This window comes from Camelus ferus, chromosome X, assembly GCF_009834535.1.
Source record: "Camelus ferus isolate YT-003-E chromosome X, BCGSAC_Cfer_1.0, whole genome shotgun sequence".
Classification (NCBI taxonomy): Eukaryota; Metazoa; Chordata; class Mammalia; order Artiodactyla; family Camelidae; genus Camelus; species Camelus ferus.
In genome coordinates this window covers 21,000,981-21,021,481 of record NC_045732.1, presented here as the reverse complement: position 1 = coordinate 21,021,481, position 20,501 = coordinate 21,000,981, and the positions used below count along the sequence as shown (strand labels likewise).

The 20,501-nt window shown below is 44.4% G+C and overlaps 1 protein-coding gene across 6 annotated transcripts in view; it reads left to right on the top strand.

Moving 5' to 3' along the window:
* SH3KBP1 (SH3 domain containing kinase binding protein 1) overlaps positions 1–20,501 on the top strand; it is a 255,819-nt gene that overhangs the window by 176,217 nt on the left and 59,101 nt on the right. For all 6 annotated transcript variants that reach the window (XM_032475869.1, XM_032475870.1, XM_006194204.2 and 3 more), the window contains one exon: positions 19,079–19,186. In XM_032475869.1, the coding sequence (XP_032331760.1) occupies positions 19,079–19,186 (108 nt within the window). The remainder of the gene's footprint in view (positions 1–19,078; positions 19,187–20,501) is intronic.

Genomic DNA, 20,501 nt, shown 5'->3' with positions numbered 1-20,501 from the left:
GTGTCTTTCCTCTTGATCAGGCTAAGCCAGATGTATTCAGGTGAATGAATGAACTTGAAAATTGAATAGATTCTGTTTGCCTTGGAGCCAGCTGCAGATTTGCATGGCCCTGTCCCAGAAGGGCTCACCCAGAAGGTGGAAGGCAGCCTCCTTGGCGGGAGAACCCACCCTCCGTGGCAGCCCTGGCTGCAAAGCTCTGTGTCGTGAGGTCTCCCAGGAGGGGTTTTCGAAAGGCAGAAAAGGCCTAAAGAATGTTTACCGTCCAGATCAAAGACAGCATGCCTGAGAGAATTTTGTCTGTCTTGTTTGGGCCAAGAAGATCGGACGATTTTATCATCATTGCAGACAGAGCCCTGTAAACATCTCTGTGAAGTCACACAGCTTAACAGGGCCTGGACCAGATAACTGTTCATGCTTTCATACAGTAGTACTCACCAGGTAGGGGATTGAAAAATCCACCTACTAAATTTAAGTAATTCCTAGAATGTATGGCCTTTTCTCTGAAGTGGAGGGTTTTTTATGATGGTTGAATATGACGAAAAGCAGGGCAGTCTTTAGAACACATAAGGTACATTTATTCTTGCCTCCAGGGGAGCGGCAAGCAATGTGAAATTCCCTTAGCACAGGTGTGACGGGCGAGCATCCGGGTGGCCTGAGTTCATGCAGGGCCAGAAAGCATTGATGGGGTGGAGGGTGCAGCGTGCAAAGGGGAGAGAGAGCCAGGGTTTAAGGTGGGAAGTAGGTCCTGGGTCCCGCTGCCTCTGGCCATCACAGAGCGAGAAGGGGCCATGGTGTTGCCCGTCCCCCATCCCCCATCCCCCGCCCCCAAGTGTGTCCATTAGTGATTGGTAGGATTTACCTTTGTAACCTTATAATCAAGGACAGTTACCTCTAAGAAATGGCTTCTAAAGAGCCTGAGCCAAAGATGCCAGGGAATTAATGACGCCAGAGGTTAAACAGCTTGCAAAGGTCAAATTATTTTCGGGAGAGAGCTTGGCCCTCTCAGTCTCCCCATATGAAAGTGGTGTGCTGGACAGCGCTAGAGCGCCTTTCTGGCTGATGGCCCAAAAACTCATCCATCTTTGCACCTGTGAACTATTCTTCTGTGAACTTATTTCATCCCTGTAGGTGTTGAACATGGCCGGAGGAAATCAGAGGAAGGGAGACGCCACCCTTCTCATTCCTTCCTGCCGAGGAAGCAAAGCGCTCCTTCCTTCTTTACTGCCCTGCCCCTCGCCCTCCTGGGCACTGCACGCTGCTTTCCTAGGCCCAGCGCAGTTCCTAGTTTAAGTCAGACCTCCAACCAAATACGTTCTTTGGGTGTGAAGCACGATATGAATACTTGGATTGTTGGCACAGATGCTTGGGTTTACTACCACCGGGCCGGGGGTGGAGCACTTTTCCCCTGTGATGATAAAGTGACCACAGGATGAAACAACTGTCGGTCTTTGCAGTGAGGGTGCTCACTTTCCTGTTTTCGTTTTTGTTTGTTCACCCTCTTTTCAGTTGAAAACCAGATGTACAGTAATATTTAATAAGGTTTGGGGAAAAGAAAAAAACCCAGCATGGATGATGGTCTCTTATCTGAACACATCTATTTCTACCTTAACATCTTATGGTCTAGTCCTTGTTGTTTGGTTGTATATGATGAGAACACATTCCTTCTGATTTCATTCTTACCTCCCCTCCCAGCCTGAGATCCAATCTGATAAGAACTGGAGAGTTCTAAAGAAAAGTCAGAGAGGGACTCTTTCCTGGTCCCACCTGCACATTAGGGAGAAAGGGATGGGCAGGCATGGAAGGCTACCTTCAAGAGTGTCCTGAGGATTGCATCTGATGTCCCTGGTTCCATAACTGAATGGATTTAGAAGCAGTTTGGACCCTGTGAAGCAGCTTACAAGTGTTATGATGACATTTGCAAAATGAGCACTTGTCATCCTCACTGTCCACTTGGTCCTCTGACCTGGCTCGCACACTCATCCTGCTCCTCGGGCTCGAGCGCCCTTGTCACTTGGACACTTGCTCCTCCTGGTTTTGCCCTGCCCGTACTCCCAAGCCCAGCAGTGCCAGCACCTGAGGATTCAGCCTTCCTGCCTCCCAGCCACTTCTGTCCGTGGCAGAGCCAGGCCCAGACTGGTCTGCACCTCCCTGGGCTAGGGGAGCGGAGAGGCAGCCGAGCATCCTCCCCTTTCCTCTCCCCAGCACCTTCCACAGCATTGGCGCTGGAGGGGAGCCCTGGGTGGCCAATGGAAGGATGCTTTCCCCAGTTTCAGTTTGAACTTGTTTCATCCCTGGCACCCCAACCCCTTCTTCGTATCCTCCTGTGACAGCGCTCTGCTCCAGTGAAGGCCCTTAGTAACCTCCTCTCCCTCACTGTGAGGTCCGGCTTGGTATCCGGGCACTCGTGTGGCCAGGTCGTCTGGCCACCGTCTGACTTGCTGGCCTTGCTACGTTGCCGTCCTGCGCGAACTCTCCCGGGCTGTCCCTTTCCTGCTCGTGCATCCTCCCTACCTTGACCCAGACCGTGTTCTCGTTGTGTGGGATGCTCTCTGCCTACCCATTAGCTGGTTTTCAATAGCTAATAATATAGCCAGTCTTAACTCATGCTGCGTCATGTGCTTGGGCCCATTTTGAGCTTGTTCCTTACAAAAAGTCCCTGAGGCTCTATCATTTTGTTTTTATTGTTATTTTATATGATCTGTGAAATCAGTTCTCTTGTATGCCTGTACTTCTACAGATTTTGACTTGTATTCCCGTAAAATATCTGCCAGCCTTGATCTAGTCTTCCAGTTTGTTAGAAACAGCATGTTAAAATGACAAGTACCACCTGGGCTGCCAGCTCAGAGACACCAGGGTTTGAGTCCCAGCTCCACCTTTCCTGGCTGTGTCTTTGGGTATGTCACTTACCCACTCTGAGACTCATTTTCTATCGTCATAAAGCTAAACGCACAGGGCTGCCATGAGGATTTACTAAGATGCTGTGTATAAAGTGCCTCTCGTGGGGAGGGGCCCATCAGTGGTGCCTGTAATCCTAGGAATTGTCAATTTAACTTTTCTGTCTCTGACCTCGGAAATGGAAATGCAGGGGCTCTTGTGGCTGGGTCCAGCTTGCTGCTGGGGGCTGGAATGCCGTGAAACGAGGTGGGTAACAGTGGTGAAAAATACACCTAAAGTAAGTAAGAATTCTCCTTGGGTAGGAATTTGCAATGGGTGATATTTCAGCAAGAACTGGGAAGGAAAACCTGCCATAAATATTTTGCCTGCTGAAAGTGGGGGAAATAGAATCTGAGTCTGTCAAACGCTGCTTCCTAGAAAATTCTTACTCTTGGTCTGAGCATAGGGATCGCCCAGAAGTTCACTTAGACAACTGTGTGCTTTTCGTATTGCAGAGTGGATAGTTTTGCCATGATTTGTTGAATATGCATTTTGATATGCTTCTTTATTATGAGTTGAGATGAAATTCCTCAATTTCTGTTCTCTAAATTTGATGGTTTTTCTGTAGAAGTTCTCGATGTATCCTCTGTTCTGGTGCTGGTTTCCTTTTATAGTCAGTTAAAGTGGTTTCTCTTTGCCCTTCTTTTCTGAGCTGTGGCAGGAGTCACAGGGCAGACGTTGCCCTCATTTTTAGCCCCAGATTGTCACTTCGTATAGCTTTCTAGAAAATGAGTCAGACACCTTTAGTGGGTGCCTGTAAGCCCTCCTCGGTTCCTGAAATAATGTGCAAAGGCCCGAACTATTTGTGTGTGTCCCTGGAAACGAGGATGAAATGTGGCAATCCAAATGGTTTGTTTTTTAGTTTATTTATAAAGAATTCTTGTGGATTTGGGAACATTTCCACGGGTGCAGAACACACCTGTGTTTAACTTTTATTTCCAGTCACTCAAAAATAGCTCCTTCGTCTGTGTTCCTGCCTCCCCCATCCCTGCCTTCCTGATTTGTGCCCAGAGCGTGCTTGAAAGGGTTCAGAAGCCTCCGGGTCTGGTTTCCAACCAGAGAAGCTCCCTGGAGAAGGACTGGGAGCAGCCTGGTGGGGTCAGGAGGGGCTCAGCTGTGATGGTGGCGCCATTGAAGGATGCCTCTTGCCCTGGCCGCTGCCACTTGGGGCAGAGGGAGCCCATCTGTGGAGAGAAACAATGTCCCTGCCCTTGGCTGACAGCCCCTGGCCTCGGAGCAATGGCCCTTTCCTCCCAGCCCCCGACCCCCAACCTGGGAGGAAGGGCTTCCCACGTGACTCTTATGAACAAAGATCTTTGGGTATTTCTTATAAAAAGGCTCCCCAGAGTGTCTGTGTCTTAGACCCTTAATGAAGCAAACAACCCTCCCCCTCCCTGCCCCGTTTCTTCATGGTATAAGCCTATTTGACAATATCAAGGTAAGCCCGAAGAAAGGTACTTTTATTGACTAAAGTCACAGAGTGACAGGGTTGGAGGGACGGAGAAGGTGCCAGTGTTGATAGTCAGGGAAGAAAACCAATCTATGCGCCTCGCAAAAAGGGAACCCAGAGGAGTAGCTAAAGGTAGAAGTAGTATAAGGTCACCACTACGAAAAAATACCAACTAGGAATTTCCAAATATCTGGATCTAGACCTGCTGTGAGGGTGGAGTTAGGACTGAATACTAACTCACCAGCTTCCTCCATTCTCTCCCGCAGCATGTTCCCCTCCCCACTTTCCCAGGCGATGGTTGAACCTTTAACTTAATAATAGCTCAATAGACCTGCAGGACCATAGCGTCCCAGCACAGGACCCTTCTGGGTGACTGGCAGCAAGAGCCCAGGACCCTTCAGCACCCCTCCTATTCCTCACGTGTCCCCGAGCGCATCCTCATAGCTGCCCTGGGAGTTAGGCAGGACCATGGGTGTTCGGTCCAGATCACAAAGGAGGAACAGGAGAGCCTGTAAGTGATTTTCTCAAGGGACTCAGAGCAAGTCAGCAGCAGAGCCGGCAGAGGCATCTCCTGACCCTGAATGTGGGGGCTGGCAGGGCGGGACTGCGCTGTTTCCTGTGGGGCTGTTGGATGCTTGTGGTAGGTGTGGTTCAGTCACTCCCCGAGGTGACTCTTGCCTACTTACTGAGTCACACCTTGTTACTAGAGATATCTAGGGCAAATGCCTGGGGTTTTCTTTCTAGATTAATGGCATTTTCATTACTTTATCAGGAAAACAATATGACCACGCCATCCCCCCTATCCGTTTCAGACATTTTAGTGTCCATGTCTCTGATCTCTTGGAGTCAGGATCAACCAGGACTTTCTGATTCCATCGTCACTACTACAAAAATGGAATGCTAGGGAATCAGATGATGCGCTCAGCTCAGGGCTGACTTTGGTTCTTCTTGTGCCCAAAGCCCTCCTCTCCCACTGTGTTCTTCTGCTTTCTTCCCATGCCCTGCCTCTGTTGCCTTCCTCTTTTCTTCAGGACCTGGGTATCACTTAGTTTTCTGTTTGCTGTTACCATGAAAAAAAAAAGAAGAAAGAAAGGAAGGAAGGAGGGAGGGAGGGTAGAAATCCTGAGCTCCTTCCCAAGTCATTCTACAATGATAGAGTTTTTGTTTGTTCTAATGTTTATTTTCCCTTCCTGCCTCCTTCCCATAAATTCATTAATTGTAATATTTATTCATGAGAAGAATGTTTCCAAATCTCCTTGCTGCCCACCCCATAGGAAGTAAGGATGTTTCCTCACAGAGAAGTGGCTTTAGGAGTCTTGAGAAAGTGTCCCAGCTTGGTATAAGAAAGCCAATCAGCTAAATGGATTGCTGGCCTTGGCCCTTTCTCTCTGAACTGCTGAAGCTTTTAGCAGAGCTAAAATGTAGGATTAAATGTGGTTTCAGGGGTGAGGAGTAAATTAGCAGGTGTCACCCTGAAAATGATGACACGCTGACAGACCCATTAGAAGGACGTGTTTTATGAGTGAATGAAGAAGTTAAGCATAGGTCTGGGATCTTCTAGGTTTACACACGTTTGAAAAATGTCAGCATTCAGCAAATGAGTCATTTATGTCCTAGGATGCATTTCTTGCAGTATAGCCTGCCTTGTTAGACTGCATCTGTCCTTACTGAGGACAGCAGTCACAGTCTGTCTCCTCCTTAGAGTGTTAGAAACCCCAAGGAGTACAATTTGCTGCTGTTTTATCTTCCTCTTTAAAGTAACCAGGACACCAGGACAGATGGGAAGATTCCTGGCACCATAAGTGTATCTGATCAAAACTCTTCCTCTTGAGCTTGTTTCCCATCACAGAGACACAGTTGAGGATGGGAAAAGTCAGACTTGCGGTGGGAGACAATTTCCCTTTAGTTTACCAGTTGACAGTCAAAACATTGCCACCCCCAAATTTTGATGATTGCAGATTTCTCAAAGACAGATGAGTTCGCAGTTGATACAAATCCCCAGATTTGTGTGCCTTCTCAAATTATATAAAACTGGCTAAAGGGACCCTGTGTTTGTTCAGCCTAATTGTCATCTCTCTCCTGAGTCCTGTGCTTTAGTGGCAGGGCATTAGTAATCCTTGCCAGAACATCTTGGGATACTTTTTTCCTGCAACACGCAGAAAACTCTGCGGGTGTCTTAAGGAATTAGAGAAACTCTTCCTGTTTTCTATTTCCAAGCTTTCTATTTGTACTACTTTGAGAGGACTGTTCTGAGAATTAAATGAGATGTTGTGGCTGAAAGTGTTTTAGAGATATGAACGTTAAATTATAGTTATTGCTATGATAAGTTATGATAGGAAGAGGAAAAGACAAACGCCCCTTACCTGGAAGTTCTTTCTTGGTATATTGAACTCTCCTAAAATTAAGGTCAGCACGTCAGCGGTTTCCCTGAAATTCCCCTTTATTATTTATTTGAACTTTTCTTAGGATGAAAGTAATTCATTATGGTTGTGTAGACCCTATCTTATTAAAGTATCTCAAAGCTCTTTCCATTCATCTTTGCATTTTATTAGAATATACTTCTCTGAGATGGAAAGTGCCATGGGATACACTTTTAAGTAATACTTGAAAATTATGTAAGTAATATTTATTCTTGGAGAATGAATGAGAAGAAAGCAGATAAATAGAGATACAAAGTAAAGTCAAAATCACCCATAACCTCACCACCTTCAGATACTGCTCTTAATATTTGAGGTATATTCTTCCAGACTTTTTACACACACACACAATTATAGTTTGAAGTAAAAATAAGATCATATCATATGCACTCTTGTAATCCTCTTTGTCCAAGATATATCATGCCTAGCTTTGTCAGCATGTTTAAATGGCTCCTTAGCATCCTAATGAATGGAGCACTGCAATCCTCTTTTATGTTTTGCTTGTTTCTAATTTTTCTGCATTTTAGACCATGTTGCATGTAGTCATCACCTTGTTTGTAAATCCATGTACACATAATTATTTCTGCCACTTTCTACTACTTGTGTAGCCTTGGGTGGGCTGCTCATTCTCTCTGTGCCTTGGTTTCCACATCTGTGAAATGGGGATAACAGTACCTACCTCCTGGTGTTGTAAAGATTAAATGAGTTAAAGGAGGTAAAGCACTTACAATGCCTGGCTTATAGTATATTCTGTATAAATGTCAGCAGTTGTTATTATTTCCTGATGATAATTGCTAAATGCATTGCTGCCTCAGTGTCTTTTAAAGGCATTTAAATGATGTTCTGAAAGATTGTGCCAATTTAGTCTCCCCCCAGGATTGTATGAGAATGTTTCCCTATTCTTGTCATCCCTGGATATTATCATTCTTTCTAATCTCTGCTAATCTGTTAGGTGTTTGCCTTTTAAAAAAATGATTCAAGTTGAAAAATTTATGTGTCATTTTCCAATTGATTTTAATAAAAATACCATATATTCATGACATTAACCTGTCATCTTTCACATTACAACTGTTTTTTCTTAGTTTATGACTCACAGAGATATTTAAGAAAATGTCATTAAAAATAAATACATTTTAGACTTAAAATTTCCCCCATTTTATAGTTAACTACATAGTGCAGTAAAATTCATCCTTTTAAGAATAGTTTTACTTAGGGCTTTTATATTTGAGTCCTAGTTGGAAAGGATAGCTGGCTATTAAATGCATTCCTTTTCTGTCTTCCTCAGGGCTTTCAGAGGTTCTATTTAAAGCTTCTGTCCTTACAGTATTTCTTTTATAGTGGCATTCAGAGAACCCCTGAGATTCTACATGGATGTATATAAGCATCCTCCTATCCTAGACCAGGGCTTAGCAAACTTTTTCTGTAAAGGGCCAGAGAGTAAATGTTTTAGGTTTTATGGGCTATACAGGATCTATCTCAACTATGCAAAAGCAGTCATTGGTAGAAATGAATGGGTGTGGCTGAGTTCCAATAAAACTTTATTTATGGACACTTAAATGTGAATTTCCTGTCATTTTCATATTCCTTGAAATATTATTCTTTCGATTTTTAAAAAGCAGTTGAAAATGTAAAAACTTCTTAGCGTGAAGACTGTACAGAAATAGGTGGCAGGCCAGATTTGGCCCATGGACTGTAGTTTGCTGGCCCTTGAAATAGAATGTCTAGAAACAGACCTATAAAAATACAGCCAATTAATTTTCAACAAAGGTTCAAAGAAAATTTAAGAAAGGATAATCTTTTCAGGAACTGGTGTTGGTACAACTGAACATCGATAGGCAAAAAAAAAAAAAAGAACCCTAACCTAAACCTAACACATTATGCAAAAATGAACTCAAAATGGACCACAGAGCTGCATATAAAACATAAGACATTAAAAAGTTATTTATAAAAACATAAGAGAAGAGGGTTGTTAGACATACCACCAAAAGCACAATCCATGAAAGAAAAACCTACTGCATCGGACCTTGGCAAAATTAAAAACTTTTGCTCTGCAAAGATACTGTTGAGAGAATGTGGTTGGTTGATCTGTGTTTCTTACAAGGCCAGCTGAGCCCTGGTGTTAAGTAAATAATTGCTTGATACGTAATTGCATGAATTTCAAGGACCTTGGTTTTGTTCTGAGTCTTCCTGGGAATATACTTTGTAATACAAGACCGTGAACTCCCCCCCCCCAGCAGAGCCTTTCCCTGCACCCCACCTCTGTACCCCTGAACCCCCTCTTCCCCAAGGTGGCGAACAAATGTAGCCTCACTCCACCAGTCAGGCCTGGACTCAGCTGAGCGGCCTGAGGACCAGGATTTGACCTGGGAATTGTATATTTCGCCCACTGCCCAGGCCTGGAAGCTAAATTTACTGTGTCTAGAGGAAGAGACTCCAAACAAATTTTTATGCCAAGGAATAAATTTTCCTAATAGTCTTAAAAGAAATGTAGATTTGTTTCGTGAAAAGGGAAGATAGAAGGTAAGAACTGACCAGTAGCTGCTGCAGCTGACTCGGATGTTCTTCATAATGACCAAGGCTGTGCCCTTCACTTCTTATTCCTTACAGTGCTTATTTGCGAAATGAAGATACTCCCCTGCCTTCACGCTTACAGCCTTCATGTGTCTCCTAGACATGGTATAGGAGCTAAGAACATCTCTTAAAACATAATGAAAGATGCTTTATAAATGCCAGTGTCTTTGTAATGAAGGAAAATGATTTGTTATTATATCTACTCTCCTTTTAATGGAAGAAGAGCATGTATTTGGATGCAGGATCAATATAGTTCTCTAAACATAAATGAAGATGAACACTCAGCTGTAGGATGCACAGCCTTGAGAAGTAAATTATGCAATTAGCCATAAGCTTTGGATGAGCTGAAGGCGCCATTAGAAACAGCTTCTAAAATAAAGTATTAAGTGATCTTCTCAACATAAATGACGTAACAAGTCAAAAGTGAGAAGTTTCTATGAAAACATATTGTTACATAATTTCACCTACTTGATTATATTTAAAAGGACCCCAAAAATGCAAAAATGCTACCTTGGTGATTGACATTTTGTATATGACTTATTCATGTGCCCTCACATGTTCACGTCTCTGATCATTCTTAGAGCCAGATTACAAGTACACAGGAAAGGCCCTCCCTGCAAACACCTCCTTTTCACATGATTACTGATTTTTGAAATAGATTTATGGGGGTATAAAGTCTTTCATTCTACTGTTAGAAAAAAGGCTAAAAGTATAAACATTTCCTGAGACTTCAGATTGTATAAGCTGCAAATGAAAGAATGAAATCAGTAAGCAATTCTTGTATAGTTGTTGTGACAAACTATACAGCCATGTCCCCAGCTCCAGGAGACGTCCAGTGTAAATGGTGACCCTGGAGTTGGGCCAGTATGGCAGCATCTGTTGGGTGCTGTTCTCTGGCGAGGCTCCAGGTAGCAGCATCTTTTTCTGGGAGGGAAATAAGCTGTGAGCACTGGGGCCTTTGGGGCTTCTGCTCTGGGTTGTCTCCTGTGAAAATCCCCTCAGGCCTTCCTGATTCCTGTCTGCCTGCCTCTCATAATGCCTGTGAAAGCTCTGTTCTCTTTCTGGGAACTGAGATTTGGTTTCAGCTTTTTTCTCATTTCTTAGTGACATCTGGACTCAGAGGTTACTTCTGTAACATTTCCTAACCCATGTGCTCTGATTGGGTTATAGGAGTATAGGAGAGTGACACCCCCCCCCCCCTGCAGCTCTCCTGGGTGGATGTGAAGGGCCTTAGGTGGGTGGAACCCCTACTCTGGATTGATGGCCTCCAACAATGTTAGGCCTCCGGCCACCTGTCATCAAAGCATTATCATTTTATGTGTGTGCTGTTACCTGGAAAAGATTGGGTGGCACTAACTTAAATGCATATATTTAACTTTTCCATATAAAGATGTTTAACACTGACTCTACTTTTCCTTCGGGAATTCTCCACCTTCCTTGGTAGAGAAAGGTATATATGACGAGTAAAGGAAACTCCAAGATAATTAAAAACGCTTGTATGTATCTTTATTTCAGAAATTCTTTCTCTAGGACTTCTTTTGGGAATTAGACCTTGAAATAGCTCAGACTTTTAAAGAGAGCTGAAAGTCCTATTACATCTAGCATAAAATAAATTCACTCTAATTAAAGACATACTCTTTTAAAGTGAGAATATCCCTTCTGGTTGCGGCCATGTTGGAGTACAGGTTATTAGACTTACCCTCCTGCCATGGACAACTTTAAAATTGGACAAAATACATGAACCAGCTGTTTTTAGACATTGGACAATGCAGAGCATTGAGAGAAGGGGGGTGTAAAGTGAGTTCCACGTAAACCCTGGCTTTTTGCCTGGGGGCACTTTCTAAATTGCAGCACAGGGCACTGGAGCCCAAACAGAGAGCAGAAGGCTTGTTGGATAGAGGAAACAGGGATGGTACCTCAGGGCTGCTGAGGTGGATGGACTTTTTCAGGGTAGGGAATTGCAGAGGAGCAAGCTGTGCAAAGAGAGAGCTCCAGAAGTCTATATATAGGGCTCCCTGGAATCTTTGGCCAAATACTAAGCTGTGTATCAACAGGGCAAGACTCCACCAGGCCCAGCAGAAAATGAATCTGGGGGGCAGGGGGCATGTGGGTGGGCTGTGAGCTGAGGAGATATCCCGGAGGTCACCAGTGAATGGAGATGTTGGAGTTCTGGCCAAGCAGAATAGAAAAAGTTTGCTGAACACACTTGGCATCCAATTGAGAACCCAGAACAGTCAGCCATAACAATACCCTAGACCCATCCTAATGAAGCCTGAAACCAGGCTGTGACTGGGCAGGCTGATCTGCAAGTGACATGCCCACCTGAACGAAGCGCCACACTCTTGTAAGGAAGACAGCAAAATCCAGTCCCTCTACAGCGTAGCATGCACGGTCACTGAGGATATACAGCCACACATTACCAGGTGTATGAAGAAGCAGGAGAACATGAGGTATGGTATGGGTAGCTTGTAGAAGACATGGCTTCATTTCTGAGCACAGTTTGCAAGCATCAGTACGTGTTTCAATTAATATTGACATGACCAAGAGGAAGCTTGATTACTGCTTTTTGTGTGTTACTCATCCAATTTTTTGTTACCAGCTATTCAACATGTAAAATGAAAAAGTCAGAAGTTAGTACAGCAGAGCCTGTAAGCTCTCGCCCAATACGGTCAGTAGATGATCTCTTTGAGGTCATGCCTTCCCAGTACCGCAGAACAGTGAATGGCCACCTAAATCTCACCCTCACCCGCCCTGGGATGTGGATGTTTGCGCTGTGACATTTTGTTGAGTGGGTTCGTCCCTGGGACGGTCTCCTCGGCTCCCCTCATTAACTATGATCTTCCAGGCATTTCTTGTGACATTGCGATAGACTGTAGTTCTCGTTTTTCCTGTTACCTCATAAACCGTGACATTGAAGAGCCTGCTCTAGTAACTGACTTATGGGATGTTGGAAATTCTGAGCAGAAATCCCAGCCGTGCAGAATAATTGCATCTCTTGGGGAGGCGTTAACAAGCAGAGGCAGAACTGAGTGCTCCTGGGCTCCGGGTTCCATGAAGCTTTCTCTCAGCAGCCCCCCGAAGCTCCATGCAAAAGGCGTTCATTAGGAAATATTAAACAGCACTTTTCATATTGCTGGTGGGATGCTGAGGGTGTGAGACCCCCTTGGGGCACTCAGGGGCTCACTTGACAGCCACACTGAAGTCTTACAACACTCACTTTCTCCTCTAATACTGTTTCGGTCATCAGAGAAGATCGTGAAAAACAGCCACGCTGGATAATTTTTGGGAAATTGGTACTAGGGAGTGTGGGGACAGCTAACCACTAGGAGAAGTGGCCAGGCAGAGTGCCTTTCTTTTTCATTTGGACCAGCAGGTGAAGCCATTTTCATCTGTCCATTTTTTTGTTTTGATGTGTTGATTTCTGAGCTATATATTCCTGTCCGAACTCAAATAGGGCACTTATGATGTCTGAGAAAATGTGGCCTCCCTTTTGAAGGTACTTTTAAGTTGTTACCACAAATATGAACAAATTAATAAATTCAGTACAGACCAACCAATAAACCTGGTTGTACAGGTGAAGGTTTCTTGGATAGCTAATCTAGACCTGCCTCTTCCTCCTTCAACTTGACTTGACTTCTAATGTTTGAAAATTGAGAGAAGTAGATTAGCAGCCTGGGGGGAGATTGGGCCATCCATCACGTCACCCATTCAGCCAATATTTATTCATAACCCGTACTTGCCAGGCACTGTGCTAGGTGTTTGGTGGGTACAGAGGTATAAAAATAAGATTTCTTGTTTTCAAGGAGCTTACCATTTTTTTTAACATTTTTTATTGATTTATAATCATTTTACAATGTTGTGTCAAATTCCAGTGTTCAGCACAATTTTTCAGTTATTCATGGACATATACAAACTCATTGTCACATTTTTTTCTCTGTGAGTTATCATAACATTTTGTGTATATTTCCCTGTGCTATACAGTGTAGTCTATTCTACAATTTTGAAATCCCAGTCTATCCCTTCCCACCCTCCACCCCTCTGGTAACCACAAGTCTATATTCTCTGTGAGTCTATTTCTGTCCTTTATTTACGCTTTGTTTTTGTTTGTTTGTTTGTGTTTTTGTTTTTTAGATTCCACATATGAGCGATCTCATATGGTATTTTTCTTTCTCTTTCTGGCTTACTTCACTTAGAATGACATTCTCCAGGAGCATCCATGTTGCTGCAAATGGCATTATGTTGTCGGTTTTTATGGCTGAGTAGTATTCCATTGTATAAATATACCACATCTTCTTTATCCAGTCACCTGTTGATGAACATTTAGGCTGTTTCCATGTTTTGGCTATTGTAAATAGTGCTGCTATGAACATTGGGGTGCAGGTGTCATCCTGAAGTAGATTTCCTTCTGGATACAAGCCCAGGAGTGGGATTCCTGGGTCATATGGTAAGTCTATTCCTAGTCTTTTGAGGAATCTCCACACTGTTTTCCATAGTGGCTGCACCAAACTGCATTCCCACCAGCAGTGTAGGAGGGTTCCCTCAAGGAGCTTACCATTTTTGAGAACCTTGCTACTCAAAGTGTGGACTAGCAGCATTGGCATCATCTGGGAGCCTGTTAGAAATGCTGAATCTCAGATCAGCCCCGGACCTGTTGAATCTGTATCGGCATTTTCACAAGATCCCCAAGTGGATAGTATGCACATTAGCATTTGAGAAGCACTGATCTAAATCATTAATTCTCAGCCTGCACATTGGAAGGACCTAGGGACCTTTAAAAAGCACTGATTTCTTGGTCTCAACCCCCAGGAATTACAATTTTATTGGTATGGGGTATAGCCCCAAGTGATGTTAAATGCGCGGCCAGCTTTGAGAAACACTGGTCTAAGATGTTGCTTTGCACTCTTGACAGCATAGAGCCCAAGATGAGGTTGTAGCCAGGTTTTACAATTTACAAGCCAGGTGGCAAGTGTGTCTTTTCTAAAGATTGGAAGTGCCTAAATGAGAGGCAGACACGGCAGAGCTCACTGGGCCGCATTCCCCAGGGCCCCTCTGGCAGGAGGAAGCTGACTAAGGCATGACGTTGAGGTCTGGGCCAGGCCTCCCTCCTCAGACACACCCTGGGGCCTGAGCATCCCTCCCTGGGCCCTCCAAGTGAGTGAGCTGCTGCCCAAGGAGGGGGGGCGGTTCGCAGGAGGATGGCGCTGAGTCACATGACAAATGCATGTGTGCTTAATTAAGACGCTTCTCCAGCCTCATTACCCCTCGAGGTCTCCGGGCCCAGCCCCTAGTAATGATGACAACCACCACCAGCAGTTGTGTTGCTCTTCACACCTCAAACATCTTTTCCTTTGAATCAAGAAACTAAGACCCAGAGTTTTTATTACCAGTGGACCACTTAAGTATCAGATGACCCAAGTTTGCTCGCTTCCTCCTCTCTCTGAGATATCTTGCAGAACATAGAGGTTGGAGTACAGTACACTTAAGGCTCTATTTATTCATTCCTTAAAAAGAAAGTTATCGTTTGTATTTTATAAGGAAAAATTCCATATTTTACTCTAATATCTGCCTGGTGATGAGGCAGAGAGAAACCATTTTGACCATTTAGAGGACTTGATCATAGAAGAGTGAACATTCTGTGTCAGAAATAGAATTCTTTCCACACGCTGTGACTCTTGATGAATGTCAGGGTCTACTTTCATCTGCTTTCATGTGAATAGATCTTATTTCTAATTATCAGTGTTCTGGAAATTTTCTTCTACATGCTGATCTTTTACTCTTTCTCGCTGCAGACTCCTGCCTCGTGTAAAGGGCATCCCCTCACCTGCCAATACTGCCATTTTCTCATCCTTACTAGAGTCTCAAAATCCACTAGGGTGGCCATCATCTTGGGTTATGCCTGTGGTCCTGATATAATTATTAATGGTGCCCCAGGTTTAGAAATAGATTATATGGTCACCCTAAAATCTTCCAGTATTTTGGCCACACTGCCTCTCTCCTTAGTGGTCAGCTACGGCCTCATTGTCCTGCCTTCACTCCTTGCCATCCTCCTTGGGGACATCCACCACACCTTGATGACATTCTGGTCTCATGAGTGGGTGTCATCTTGCCTCACCCCTCATGACACTCTTCAGTAGAGCTTGGTTGGGAGCCTCCGGGGAGCCAAGCACATTGCCTTCACTCTAAGTGCCAATTCTTGAATATTGTCTTCCATGACCCCAGCTTCCCACTCTACATCTTCCCTTCTTTCACACTTGGTGATCCCGCCCTTGACCTTTCTCATGACCTGAATTCTTGCCCTCGTTCTCTTCTTCCAGGCCGCCTGATTTCTCTTGGTCCTGCTTGTTTTTAATCCGGCCCAGACTCCTGCCCGTGTTTCTGTGCTGTGTTGACTCACTGTGTCTGCCTTTCCCGCCGGGCTCTGAGCTTGGGAGCCCCATAAGGACATGATGATTTTCTTTTTCCCCCTGAATTCCTCTCCTCTCCTGCATGTTTTAGGTCCTCAGTAAATACATTGAATTTGCTGCTCTTTTCCACTTCTGGAAGCAGAGCCCTCGTGCAAATAATTCTCTCTTCATCACTGCCACCAAAAGCCTAGTTCTTTTGTCTGATTTGTTGAAGTGGACTTATTTTCACTTCTCATTTTGCTGTCAAAACTTTTCCTGTTTCCCTTAAATTAGCTTCTATTGCTAGGGGGAAAAAAGTCTCAGTTCTCTAAATCTCTATCTCACTCTGGGCATCTTGACCCTGTGGCTGTTTTCTGTCCTGCAGTGGACTCGCTTCTCACTTTTCTTGGTTTTCTAAGGCACACTGGCAGTCTTCTTTTTTGAATGTGTAACCTTATCCATGAGCCTCGTATTTGTTCTTATACCAAGTAGAACAATTAGACATACTGTGTTCTGCCTTCATGCTTTGCCTCTCTTACCTCGAAGTACTCAATGATCAGCGCTATTAATGTTTTCCTTAAAAAGCAGAATCTAGATGAGCGATCTGAGCTATTTGCCACTGATGGGAGGTATAACATAATGTCACATTCACTGTTTTCCCCTGTAGGCGTGCATAAGTTCTAAAGTTATTCTGGATATGCTTTCGCTTATTAAATTTTTCTTTATTGTTTTTCTCACATACGAAGCAGAAGGCTTTATGACAGTGGTTCCTGGGTGACTGTTTGCATAAAGCTAATGGATTTGCACCATTTAGCAAGTTTGAAAGACAGCCTTTAAAAGAAATGTAGTGCTAAACAGTATTTGACTGCCTTTTCTGGACAGAATTCTATTATCTGATGGTCTGAAATGAATGTGGAGAGAAGTCCAGTCCTCACATAAGCCAATGGTTCACATGTGAAAAGATTTAAGATTATTTGAAACATTGTTAATGATTCTCTCTTCTTTGGTACCAGAGCTCATGGTTGATACCTGTTACCAAAAAAGAACGTTGGATATCGTGTGTGTGCGTGCATGCGCACGTGTGTGTTTCACACAAATCTCTAAGCTACCTGGAATTAGGGATCGTGTTCTTTTGCATGTTTAATGTTTGGTGCCTACAGAATGAACTTAAATATAGTTTGCATTTATTAGAGGTTTGTTGAATAAAATATCGTGAAGTGCAAATTAACACAGTTCTGAGTGTTAGAGGAAAGAGAACGCTTTCATTATAGTCATTTGCCTAAAGGTGACTTTCAAGTTGGGTTTTGAAGATGAGAAGGACTTGTCCAGAGAAAGAGAAGGAAAAAAAAAAAAAACAATATGCCAGACATTTCTTCAGAAACAGAGGCTCTGGATTGAAAGACTTAATGTCTAAGGATTAGGAGTGAAGAAATTCCACCCCCTACTCTGTCCTAAGATTTTTCTGGTATCGTTGATGACATAACAGTTTCTCAGAGTTGGAAGAACCTCAGAAAGCATCAGATTCTGCCACCACCACCCTTGTTTGTGACTCCCTTCTTTAGGGACTGATGCTAGATTGTTTAGGGGGTGATGTGACCTGGGCAGGACCTGATTAGTTACCTGGGCTTCTCATTGTCATTTTCCAAGAAAGATAAGCATTCTTTCATGTTGTTAGTCTTTTGAACCTTGTTTTGTTCTGAGTAGATCTGAACTTGATGCTTCAAGTGTCTTTGGTTTTTGGTGTTGGTTGGGACTAGAATTTATAGTCTTTGAGTGGGGGCCCATTTCCCAAACCCACGTTCTCTCTAAAGGGTCAGTCTGTCCTTGTAACAGATACCACTAGGGAAGAGAAGGCGGCGAGTGTTTACTTCTCATGATTGACTTATGGAGAACCATCACAAGCTGAGGTAGATGGAGGCTGTCTTGTCCTGCAGGAATCCTAGTCTTGGACTACAGGAAAACACAGAACTCAGGGTTAGAAAGAGTCTTCATTGATTTGATGAATATTTATTATATTGGGCCTTGTGCACTGGGCTGGGGGAATAAAGGTGAAAACTTCAGAAGTGTTTCTCATCTTGTTGGAATGGAGGCTCTCGTAAGGCGCACGTGACTCACATAAGCCATGGTCCTCTGGGGGCTTCTTGCCAGGCCCTAGGCCAGCTGCGCCCCTGCTGCTTGAGCCCTCCTGGCCCCTTCCCCAACCCCCCTGGTCCTGTGGAGGACCCTGAGTGTGTCTCCATGGGCCCTGAGCAGGAATCTCCTTACTTTCTTGAGCATTTATTTTTAAAAGTCCTCGGTGTTTCTGGCATTTGGGGGAAAGCCTTTGCTCATTTTGGGCTTTAGCTGGAAGTTGTCGATCTTAGTCTGAGAATTGGGTTTTTACACAAGGACGTGTACTTGACAGTGGTGTGTATATTGTACACAGACCAGGAAGGCAGAAATACCCAAGTGGGTAGGTTTATGGCAAGCCAGGTGAATCTTGGATTGGGGCGGTAGAAGTGGCATTGGACCCAGAGGACAAACGCAAGAGATCTCATCAAACTAGAGCAAATCAGGCTTCCAACCAGTTGGATGTAGGGAAAAACAGAAGTAGTTCTGTGGCCTGAGGTTGAGTGCCTGGGAGGCTATTAGGCTCAGGATGGAAACCTGCAAAGCCTGAGCCCTCGCTGTCTCCCTAACGCTTGGCACAGAGTTGGTGCTCAGTACATGATTGACAAGTGGATGCACAGAATAGGGATTATTCAAAGGGAAACAGGTTTGATCTGGAAGAATGAATAGATGTATCCATTCATGTAGTGAGCAAACATGGAGTTCGTTACAGTGGGGGAAGGGCTTTTCATGCTGACAACTGTGCCCCCTCAGCGCGGAAAGGAGGGAGTACATTAATGAGCTTGCGTAGGGTGTGATTTTTCTTACACTTGGCTGACTGTCACCAAGCCTTTCTTAATTCCGACAAGCTTTGTGACAGGCTAATCAAAGAGAACATTTGTGCATGTGATGTTTTCGAAACCACTTTTGCAGTTAATGAAATAATTTTATTTCAGTAAAATTAAAATGAAGAAAATACATACCCTCCTATCTTTAAAGAAAAAAAAAAAAAAGGATCGTATTAATCCAGGGCCTCTAAACGCAGCACCGGGCTGAGTCCCAGCCAGCCGCTCTAGCACACTTAAGCTTTTGTTTTCCCATCCGACTTTGGGATCTGTGCTGATTTAGTGTTAGTAACCATCGTCGCACTGATAGCAGCCTCAAGGAAAGGGCCTCCATTCTCTCTGTGGGGTGCTCGCCCTGTTTCTCACTCTCTGCTCTCTCCTGTTTCCTAGGACTGCATCGACGTCGGCTGGTGGGAAGGCGAGCTCAACGGCAGACGAGGAGTGTTCCCCGATAACTTCGTGAAGTTACTGCCACCCGACTTTGAAAAGGAGGGGAATGTAAGTCTTCGTGGCTTTGACTTCAGTGCACTGCACGCTGTCAGAATTGTGGCTTCCATGATAGGGCTTGGGATGTGGAGTGGGGACATTCACTGTCTAAAAGCCCCGGCATTTTATTTTGCTGGACCTGGGTTCTGAGCCCTTGACTGCCCTGTACCTGGTATGTGTGAACCAGTCTGTTAACTTCCACAAGCCTCAGTTTCCTCATCACTGAGCCTTATTCTAGAGTTGTGGCATGCATAAACAAGGTAATGTGTATAAAGCACTTGGCGCAGTACCTGAAACGTTTAAGCACCCAAAGAAATGGCAAGAATCACTGGGTGCTCTATTGGTAAGTGGATGGCCTGCATCCCACATAGCACCTCCTTGACCCACCACCATTCCTGCGGAGCTGAGGCTTGGGAAAGGTAGCTACAGTACTGGTGGATCGGTTGCCAAGGATACTAAACAGCATTGCTGGTGTGTACACTGCTTGGATGAATGAATATGGTTGTTCAAGAAACTCGATGGTGTTGGTACCAACCAAGACTATGGCCTGTAGATCCTTAGATTGGTTTGAAGCTAGGGGCCACACCTCTGAGGCTTTTTGATAGCTTGCTTGCTTGTATTGTTTAACTAAAGGATGTTCTGTTCCACATCTGTTATTCTTTCTAGGAATTAAGTTTAGGTTCAGAGAATCTAGTGCTTTATAATATATATTTGTAGAGACAAGTGAGCACAGGATGACATAATCTTCATGTCATTTTGCATGTTTTGGCAGGATCAGCAGATCCCTGACAGTGATGTTTTATGTATTTTCATTCATTCACTTTGTACTTATTGGGTCCCTTCTTGGGGCTGGCCTCTGTGCGGGGGATGGGAAGTGAGGAGGACACACGGTGGCTGCCTTTGTGGGCTTAGATTGGGGCTGCAGGGGGTCACCCAGACTGCCCGTTTCACCCTTCTCCCCAGTCTCTGCGAACCTGGCTAAGGGTGTTCACATCCGAAGCATTTGGATGCCAATTCCTTTCTAGTGACTCCCCTCCCTTTGGCCAAGGAGTCTTAGCAATCATGCCATCCTGCTAGACATTTGCCTCCCACTTGCTGCCGATTGAGGTGGTGTGATTTTGAAGGCTAAGGTAAAATCTGGATTATTCTTTTAACACGTGGGCGAAGCCTGTGTTGCCTACATTGTAGCACCCTGTCTTCAAGTCCCCACTTGTGTTTTAGTGGGGCAATAAATTCACTCAAGTGAGAGACTCCATGGCACACTTTTCTGGAAGCTCTGCTCTGTTACGTAAGGTGTTACAGGAGGACTCCCGCTGAGAGAGCGAAG